Here is a 10,093-nt window from a genome sequence, read left to right as displayed (position 1 = left end):
GATGTTTTAGCATATTTATAACATGGACAAAGATTACAGAACTGTTTTCTCTGTGTTAAACCACAAAGAGAAAACAAGCCATCTTTAACACAAGAGAATCCCATTCCCTCAAAGAAACGTCTAACATTAGCCGTGCAGTATTATCATTATTATTAAAGCGAGGAGAGCCTTTTTACAGCCAAGTTTTTATTTGTAAATTATTCACAAAGAGTCTGTATTATACAGAAGTAGAGAGGCACGAAATAAATGTCAAAATCAAAGTGTTTGCAGCAGGCTCTATTGAAAATAGACTCTCTGCGCCTTTAATGGTGTATCCACATTTTCATAAACTGATATTTTATACATCAATATCTAACATTCCTGCTGTGATTCATAACTGAATGTATCTTTAATCGGCAGGAAAGATGATTCAGTGTTTGTGTAGAGTTGTGCAGAAACATGTTTACTTTAAATCAGCCGTTGCTTCTGCTCCACGGGAAACAGTTATTGGCTCATTCAGCGATCTTGATCTTGAGTGTAATACATACTTTGACAGATGTGAGCTGACAACACAACAGTGCAGTGTGAAGAGTATCTCAGTTTGACACTTGCATTAAATAGAATGAGGGTTAACTGCTTCATTTTTTTGAATAAAGATAACAGTCCTCAAAATTCAGGTTTTGTTCTGTCAGTGTTTCAATTTGAGTCCAAGCGGGAGTTAACCCGGGAGGTTCCGACAGATGACCGAGATACGGCGCAGACGGGGCACTCGCTGTCCACTGAACACAGAATCTTCCTCTTTCAGGATCTCATGAGTGAAGTTATATCTCGCCTCATCCCTGAATGGAAGTGAAAGGAACAGGACAATAAATAAATTACTGTTTGCTTAAAGGTCACATATTCTGTAATTCTGTAATCACTAATATGTGTCTCTAGTCTGTCTACAAACCCCCCAAATGATGAGAAAAGTCCATCCTCTCCGTCTTTTGCCTGCTCCACTTTTCAGAAAATGTGTGCTCAAACAGGCCGTTTGGAGATTTTCCCTTCATGACATCACAAAGGGCAGAAGCCCCTCCCCCAGGTGGGTGACACTCCCACAGCTAGGTGTTTGTTCTGCCCTCTGAGTCTGACTTCTCACCGTAAACAATAGGACACGGAGCGAGAAAGACCGAGCCACATCTCCTTCCAGAGAGGGGGCGTGGTCAGACACAGCTCATTTACATATTTAAAGGTACAGACACAGAAACAGCCTGTTCTGAGCCGAGCCGTTTCCTTGTGTATTGACATCCCTGCGTAGTCATAAGGATCTCACATACTTCCTGTTCAAACTAAACCTAATGATATTATTTGAGTAGAGTGCAGTAAATACTGAACCTCAGTATGTAGAGGGAGCGTCGCGGCAACAGCAGGTCCAACCATTCACTGCTGTTATCCTCCCTCACCAGGCGCATGATACTGTCAGACAGGAGACTCAACCCGGCGATGGTGCTACCACAGAACTGAAAACAAAAATGACAGCCAAATGATGAGAACAAACATCCTGAAGGTACTTTCTGTGGAGTGAGAAAAAAAAGAAAGACAGCTACCTTGACACTGTCTATGTGAGGCTTGATGAAGCCGTTCTTGTCCAGATCTAAAATGTGCACAGGCCCGAGGAGCTGACTACCCTCAGGAAAGGCGGAGGACCGGACACGGTTCAAGACCTCCTCACAGGCCGCACCCCACCTCGCTCTCTCCGTCTCTCGGTACCCGTGAATCGCCTGAATGTGGGGGAGTAAACACAGCACACATACCTAAGATGAGTGTCACTCTGCTCTAGCTGTGTTATTACTTCAGTGAAATTATAATAACTGATCGAAATGCAACCATCTGGGAAGAAAGAGTTTTGTGTTGCTTTTGTCCGTTGAACTGTGGCCTTAAAAGGATTTGTGAAAAATGTGAGCACATTTGCACACGGCTTTGAACAGTGCATCAACAGTTCAAGCTGTAACTGTACTTAGTCCTTAAAAAAAATCGCAAGTGCAAGTTATATCTGTGGTTATGTTGTCTAATTGTCGCCATAACAACAAAACAAAGTTACTACTGGAGGCGCACTTGTTGCTTTTCTTAATTGTTGCCAGAGTCTTTGAGAGAGGGCTTTCTTTCAAGCTCTCTGCTTGTTGCAAATTCGTACAACTAAAACTCAGTGTGACGTCATTCCCAGCTCCGAAATCCGACTTCCGAGGTAAATGGAAAGCACCACTAGTGATGGAAAGCAGCTCAGGGCTTCCGTAGTACTCTTCTGAATCTGAGGCTTCAGCTTTGCACAAAAACACAGAGGTAAAAAAAATGTCCTCAACAGTGACAACAGTGACATCATTTAACTTTTATAACACAGTCACTTTCATGAGGTTAGTTAAATCAGTACTTTAACTTTAACCTTCTACTTGAGTAACTCTTAATGCGTGTACCATCACTACCATGACTTACATCGTCCCAGTGGTCATATTCATAACGCTTCTTCTTCAGGCCAGGCTCCAGCTCCTGCAGAAAAGCCCCCTCCTCCTCCTCCGTGATGAAGCTCGTCCTCACCTCCACCTGCGAGCCGAGTCTCCGCACGAGCTCCTGGCTTGACCCGACGACCAGAGCGTCATCCCGGACAGGTGAGAGGCCGCTGCTGGGAGAGGAGCTCAGACTCCGGTTCCGGTGTCCGCCGTAAAGAGCCGGTTTCTGGGTTCGTCTCAACACCGTCAGCAGCAGTTTCATCCTCCTCTCTGTGACGTCAGTACCGACCTCGGTGCACTGTCCTTTTTTCCTTTAGCAACGGTTTGGTCTTGTTGACAAATGTCACACTGCGAGGTGAGACGCCATGTTGGACGCGCAATGCATTGTGGGAGGTGTAGTCTTCCGGGAGTAAACACACGCAAACGCAGAGAGGGGTTGATGTTGAGATCACGATTACTCATTGATTTCTACCTTCACCTGCATCACATGTATTTATCAAATAAACACTCGTAACTTAAACATGCTGATCACAAAAAACATGCAATACGTAAAAAACAATTGAGTAAAAAATATACAAAAAACAAACAAACAGATATCCTACCTAAATGATAAAAAACGGGAAAAAACAGACATAAATAAAATAAACAATATAAAGCAAAAGAAAGGACGCCAGGGGACAGAATAACAAAACGGGTACATTCACGTTCATAACAGAGTTTATATGAAAACCTTAAATTATGAGCACAAATTCAGTTTTAATACATTTTTATATAATAATAATAATAATAATAATATAATAGTAATTGTTTTAATGTGGTCTATAACTCCGTTTCTTTCTGAAAAGCAACATTTAGCAGGGATTTACTTTGGTTTACTTAGGTTTGAACCTAAGTTGGCAACAAATGACAGTGGTGGGAAAAAACAGTCGAGGACTTTTCTTCTTCTCTTGTCTAATAATGTAGAGGCCAGTATTTGTTTCACTCTCTTCTCCTCAACCACGAAAAGCTTATTTAGAGAAAGTTTCTTTCTTGCTCTCTCTCCATTTCTCGTTTATGACCTTACAGTCTATGTTTATGACACAACAAAGGTAAACATAAAATCTCGAGTGAATGCAGATGTTGTAGGTCTTCACTGTAACCACCAGAGGGCGGTAAAAACTCATTATTGCAAATACTCTCCAGGTCAACTGTCCACTTCTCCCTGTGCAGAAATCTGGTGAACACATATTCAAAGTAGAAAACATCAAGTTTTAATGAGTCCACTGCAGAGTGTGTCAATGCAGTTAATAAATAAAACACTCTTTAAGGCCTTTTTATTTTGCAGCGCTGATAATTTTAATGCACTACATGGTTCAGGACGTTTTTCACAACTGTCCTGATTAATGAGATAAATATATATCTTAAGTCATTGATAACTTAACTGCTCATTTTCAATTTTTTCTTAGTAACAGAAGACACAAAATAAGATAATAATTAATTGATCCCTGGAGGAGGAAATGCGGACGTTGCAGCAACACAAAGACAAGTAGCAAGTAGGTAGTACAAAATAAAAATTAAAAAAACAGAATACACAAGATAAACACGAATAAAATAAGAGGTTTAAATAAGTCAAGTCAAGTCACATTTATTTATAAAGAATATTTAAAAACATCAGCAGCTGAACAAAGTGCTGAACAATGCATTAAAGAAACAGTGGTGGCAGTAGCTCGGTCTGTAGGGACTCGAGTTGGGAACCAGAGGGTCCCCGGTTCATTCCTGGTGCGGACCAAGTCTGGAAATTGGTCCTGTAGCTGGAGAGGGTGACAGTCATTTCCTGAGCGGGGGGCAGACCTGATATACAACTGGAATATAAAGGACTGACAGGAACTATACAGGACAAATACAGAACATATATTTTGGGTCTGATGGCTCCATGAACGAAAATTCAATTAATAAAAGATAAAAATGAAGTTGTGAAAAGAAAAAAAAAAATCCAAATAACAGAAATCAGAAGATGTATACAACAATCTGTGTTTTGTGGCCCGTACTGTAGTGAAAGTAGAGCGATGTGGAACTGAGAAATATTTGAAGGGTTGAAAATGAACGGGAGTATAAATAAAACAGAGAGCAGGAAGACAGTTATGAGAGCAGATGGAGAGATGATGACTTCACCCTCACTGAGATTCCCCCTGAAAACACAGTGGCCTATTTACCAGTAAGGACAGGTTAGCACCCTCTCTCTCTCTCTCCTCTCCTCTGTCTCTCTCTCTCACTCTCTCTCTCTCTCCTCTCCTCTCCTCTGTTCTGTTCTCAAACGAACCCTTCAGTTGTAAAACGGACTGAATACAAGGAGAGTGAGGCTTCCTTGATGACCTCTCTATGATGTGTCAGATAGAAGAGATGTGAAAAGTGTCAGCTCTTAAGGGAGCCAGGAGGAGGTCCAGATGGGGAAAGAAGATTTTTTGCAGAACCAGCGGTGTTACCCTTCTTAAGACTAGGTTAAAAATTCTAGCTCTTTAAAAATGCATTATGCTTATATCAGCAGGATGAAACTCAGGTAATGTACTTTTGTCTAGCCTGACTTATTTTGCCTTTGCCCATACGTACAGCGTGTACATCCACTGCGAGGGTTATTAGTGCTCCTTCTGTGAGCCGGCTGTTGGTCTCGGTCAGTGAGCATCCACAATAAAGCTAAGTCACACCACCCCCCTTCCTCCAACACAGACACACAACCGATGTGATGCCCACTTCATTGTTGATGCTATGTCGCTGCCTGCAGCATTACACTCATCCAGCCATGATGAGTGTTTTGGGTTCATATTCTAATTCCCAGTTGGTGTGCTCGTTTAAAGCTTCTACGATTCGCTGCATTATCGTCGGTCAGCTTGTCCTGAGGGCGTCCGTATGCCTTCTGTTGAATCATGCAATTAGGCTGAAAACAGCCAGAAAAACACTTGGCAGTGGTCGATTTTGGAGGAAACATGTGTGCAGCCTGTCTGCTGTTAATTTTCAGCAATAAGCACAAAGGAATCATTAGATGTCAGTGCATCACAATAATGTGAATATTGTAAAAAATCCAGCACTGGTCATGCACAGAGACAGCATTTTTTATTTTACCACAGAGAATAATAATGATTTTGTTCGAGAGCGCGGAGAAGGATGTGAGATGAAACACATTTTTAGACGATCTTAAACACAAAAGATTCCAGCTCATACCCTCGCCTTCTCTGTCTCCAGATTTGTTTCCTGTTTCTGTTCTGGTTGCTGATTTTAGGAATATATTAGGGAAGGTTTAAAGCATCCAGTATGACAGCACAGCTTCTAAAATGTTCTGTGTCCTCCTCGTTTTTTGCTCCGACTGTGATCATCTACTGTCTTTGCTTTTAGCTCATCACAATGTGTCTATAAAATCTCAAAAAGGTTTTCATAATTCTTAGAGCCCAAAGTGGTAAGTCACTAAAAAGCGTGTTTCTGTCAAACAAACAAAAGTAACATTATGGAGGAATTTGGTTTGGTGTGTTTTGGCGCCCACCGAAGGTCTCTTAGTGCAACTGCACTGTCGTAAAACACAATATAGTATACGACCAGCGGTCAAAGTTACATGAAAAACAGGCTACCAGGCAGCGCCATTGTCTCTGTTGAACATTATTGTTCTAATAGATCGACTTTGAAACGACCATTTTAAGGTGGAAAAATACAGATTGTCATTTTATTATTACAAAAAAACATAAATAGCAGCCCACGCTCAAGTTTAAGAACCAGAAAATGTACACTTTTGTGCTTGAAAAATGTCCCTAAGAATGTGTTTGTGATCATCAAATTTGTGATTTAAAAAAAATAAAAATTTAAATGAAGCACTGCAAGTCTTGTAGCCTGCTAGCCACAAACAATCTGTTTCAGTGGATCTTTGTTGGTAAGACACATTTGGAAGTCAAACTAAACTAAAATCAATGTCTGACCCAGTTTTCATGGCTGGACACTTAAATCTACACCTGCCTTGACTCTCAAACTCTAGAAAAATATAAATATGGATCTTAGGGCGGTGACAAAGTAGCATGTATGCTACATATTGTGCACTGATGGTTTTTTTTAAGTCATACACAATTTGTTTTGCACAGCCAGCCCGTCTCACAGACGTTTCCATGTAGTTCTGCATCGGGTCTGTGGAGGAGCGGGTTCAGCAGGGGCGGAGTGCTCTACATGCATCCGGCCATTGAATTATTCAGCCTTATGAATCATTGAGTCACGACACTCCTTTTTAGGCTCTCGCCTCACAGCTCCAGCCTCGCAGCCCACCCGCCATTTGAACATCTGACTGAGGAGGACAAACAGCCGAGAAACAATCCCGACTCTTTTCAACTCCAGAGATGAACTCGATGGTTTTCTAAACAGCATGGAAACTTCCAGAGGAGACTTTGTCATGTTTATCATATGTAGTGATGTATTAATGATTATAGCGGTATCTGACTTACTTTGCTTACAGCGTGGTTGCACATTATTCTCAGTCCATTTAGGATTGTTCATTTGAGCATCATCCCCCTTTTGACGAAGTCATTTAAAGTTTAATTACTTTCTCCATCCAGTTGGGCTGAGTCATTACCTCGATTTTAGAAACGAGGCTGTCATTGTTACTGCTTCTTCGTACAGTTCAGCATCCAAACAGAATGTAAACATTAACTGTAGAGATTTCTGATTTATACCCACACTCACATTTTGCAGAAATAAGCCGGAGCATCGCAGTACAACTTTAGGTTTGTTATCATGAAGAGGACAGCGAGGTGGAACACACTGTGGGGATGGTACTCAGATGGCATTCAGAGTCATAACACCATGTCAGAGACCAAACATGTTGTTCCACCTGCCTCCTCTTTGTCAGCTTTGTTCTGTTGTTCATTTTTTAATTCAAGCGTCAGTCATTTATTTTATTAGACTATCCCAGCTCAAAGAGCAGGCAGAGGGAAGCTGTTTCAGTCTTAGTCACAGAAACAGCAGCACAGAGATATCCTATCATGTTGCATTGTTTTTCTCAGCCAAATCCACCATAAATACATGTATCATCATCATCATCATCATGCATCTCTATGTCCTCTGTAGAGACGGTGTGTGTGTTCTTGTGAGGTAACAATGTTTTATGCATGCGTGGCCTTGATGCTGTTGCTCCTCGTGCGGCCCGTGTGGAGAAAAACAGGTTGGGACAGAAGTCTGCTTCTCCTCTAAGGCTCCAGCTCTGAGGGCCGATAGATCATTTCACAGATCATCACACGCGAGTGTAAACACACACACACACACACACACACACACACACACACACACACACACACACACACACACACACAGAGAGAGAGAGATATCAGTCTATGAGCAGAATTAAAGCCTTTAACTAAAGCAAGTTTCATGTGAGTTAGTTTGCTTTTGCATGTTTTAGTTCATACTGTACATAAGACACACTAGTGTTAGGATTTAAACTAGGGCTGTCAAACCATTAAAAAATGTTAATGGCTATTCATCTCTAAATATCAATAGTTAATCTCGATCAATGGCATTTTGAATCGCATGTTTGAAATTCCTTTATAAAAATAAGAATTGTTAGGATTTTATTTTGATGTTTGTACTCTCTTTGTCTAAGAATACTTTACTTGCTGTGTGCTTTTATTTTGAAATACAGTAAGGCCCTTCTGGTAGATGCAAGGTTAGGACATGAAGTTAAGAACAGAAACAGGAAGTGGTTAAGGATCCCAAACTGACGTCAAACAGCGCAAAGAGGTAACAAAGGTCAATGTGTGATGTCATAAGGTGGATATGACTTTGGACTCGTCAGAGAGTTTGTTGAAGTGAAATGAGACATTCAAAGATGCAGCAGTGTCCTTCTTTTACATCACTGAGACTACAGGGAGACACGGAGGACGACTATCTACGGTGAGCCGGAAGGGACAAAATAGCATGTGCTTTGAAAAACGTAACGATGCAATAATTTCAGGTCTTAATTAGTTACTACTGACAGCCCTAATTTAAACATATCCATTGTGGGAATTAGACATTTAAAACGTAAAATACCAAAAACAAGCAGAAAGGCAAAACCTCAAAGGGTTAAATAATAGCAAGGATTTTGAAGTTTTCCAGACTTTTTCCACTACTACGTGTGTTCAAACAATATAATCGCTTTCATTTCATTGACTTGATTGTATCGAAGAGTAACAACATTTTAAAAAACTAAATCAATTTGATAAGACAGACGTGAATAGTAGAGACACGGATCCATCAAAAATCGCAGGAAACCTCCTGCACATTTACTAAATTGCAGAAAAACATTGGCAGCGTTTCGGTACCAAAATGTTGCCATTTTTTTGTGCATGTTGGACAGCGTTCACGAGCTTGTCTGCAATATCTGTCAACTGAAAAAAAAAAACAAGCAAATACCCAATATAGGATTTCTAAGACTTCTATTTTTTGTTGCAGTGTTATCAAACAGGTATCCATGTTGTTTGATTTTTACTAGAATCATCTCAACGTTTTAAATTCAAATATTGTGACAACCCTGATGATGCCATCATAAGATGCCGAGCTGTGTTGTTCAGGCGCTCTCCGTGGTCCTGACTAGATTGTAGTTGGTGCTGATGTGGTTCTAGGTTTTGGTGCTGTCCGTGGTTCTGAAGTGGAGCCACTCTATCTCTCTATCTCTCTATCTATCTATCCATCTATCCATCTATCCATCCATCTATCTATTTATCTATTTATCTATCTACCGATCTATCATCTATCCATCTATCTATTTATCTATCTATCTATCTCTCTCTCTCTCTCTCTCTCTCTCTCTCTCTCTCTCTCTCTCTCTCTATCTGTAGTTATGTATTTCAGTATGTTCCTTTCGTGCCCTTGTGGTGGGGTCAGTCTCGCCCCTCAGCCGGAAGTCTTCCTTAAGTGAACAAACCCTCTCTCTCTCTGACATATCGGATAGACGTTTAAGGTCGTGCAGTTATCGATTTGCGTCCTCGCGGCACGTGCACGGTTTCCTGTCCTGATTCAATATCTTGCACGAGGTGTATTAATTCCCCCGGTCTCCCTTAAATCTGTATTGGTATCATCATTTCCCATTCAAAGAAGCGGCTATTTCTGGAGTCTATCAATTAGGTCTCATAATAGATGAAGAGGAGGTTGTCCTGTGATGTTGTGGGATACAAATATACAGAATGATCCCCTCCTCCTATCTTCCGGAACTTTACATGGTGGGGCCCCTTGTTTTTGTGTCTTGAGTGACTCATTGCATTTGACTAATATAAGACCAATACCAACTCGGATAGTACAAACACACATATTATTATTATTATAGGAATGTTGACTAGAAATAGAGAGCAGTTCTTCATCCATATTGTCCTTGTTGCCTCTATGTCATTGAAAATGTGTGTTGTGCCTGGGCTTTGTCATAGAGCATATGGTCGCACCATGAAGAGGCACCTGAGTTTTGGTGGTAGGTATGAGGAAGGAGGAGAGGGGTGGAGGGGAGAGGAGAAAAGAGGGGAGGAGAGGGAGCCTGGCAAGAAGATCCTCGACTTGGTTTCGGGGAGGGAGGGAGGGAGGGAGGGAGGGAGGAGAGCTCTCTTCGTCCATTAATTTCTAAATGTCTGTTGCTAAGAATAGCCTCCCCCATCCACCTT

At 41.2% G+C, this 10,093-nt stretch overlaps 1 protein-coding gene across 2 annotated transcripts; it reads right to left on the bottom strand.

The window, feature by feature from the left end:
• On the bottom strand, nucleotides 1–2,854 carry alkbh7 (alkB homolog 7). Of its 2 annotated transcripts, XM_020653678.2 has the most exons (4): nucleotides 2,449–2,851; nucleotides 1,566–1,739; nucleotides 1,354–1,478; nucleotides 1–818 (listed from the first exon to the last, which is right to left on the bottom strand). In XM_020653678.2, the coding sequence occupies exons 1-4, from the start codon at nucleotides 2,722–2,724 to the stop codon at nucleotides 698–700; spliced, it is 696 nt and encodes a 231-aa protein (XP_020509334.1). In that variant the 5' UTR covers nucleotides 2,725–2,851; the 3' UTR covers nucleotides 1–697. The 2 variants fall into 2 exon arrangements, with proteins under 2 accessions (XP_020509334.1, XP_065820776.1); XM_065964704.1 differs by having other exon boundaries at nucleotides 1,354–1,739; nucleotides 2,449–2,854.
• Nucleotides 2,855–10,093: the final 7,239 nt, after the last annotated feature.

This window comes from Labrus bergylta, chromosome 16 (assembly GCF_963930695.1).
Source record: "Labrus bergylta chromosome 16, fLabBer1.1, whole genome shotgun sequence".
NCBI classification, from domain to species: domain Eukaryota; kingdom Metazoa; phylum Chordata; class Actinopteri; order Labriformes; family Labridae; genus Labrus; species Labrus bergylta.
The sequence above is the reverse complement of the archived record's forward strand: the minus strand, read 5'-3'. Positions and strand labels throughout refer to the sequence as shown.

What these genes read in the sequence shown, in the direction of transcription:
- alkbh7 (XM_065964704.1), bottom strand. Translation starts at nt 2,724, where the DNA reads ATGAAACTGCTGCTGACGGTGTTGAGACGAACCCAGAAACCGGCTCTT. An exon ending in AATATGACCACTGGGACGAT is followed by an intron (nt 1,740 to 2,448) that starts GTAAGTCATGGT and finishes CCCCACATTCAG; the next exon opens with GCGATTCACGGGTACCGAGA. An exon ending in CGCTCCCTCTACATACTGAG is followed by an intron (nt 819 to 1,353) that starts GTTCAGTATTTA and finishes ACTTCCATTCAG; the next exon opens with GGATGAGGCGAGATATAACT.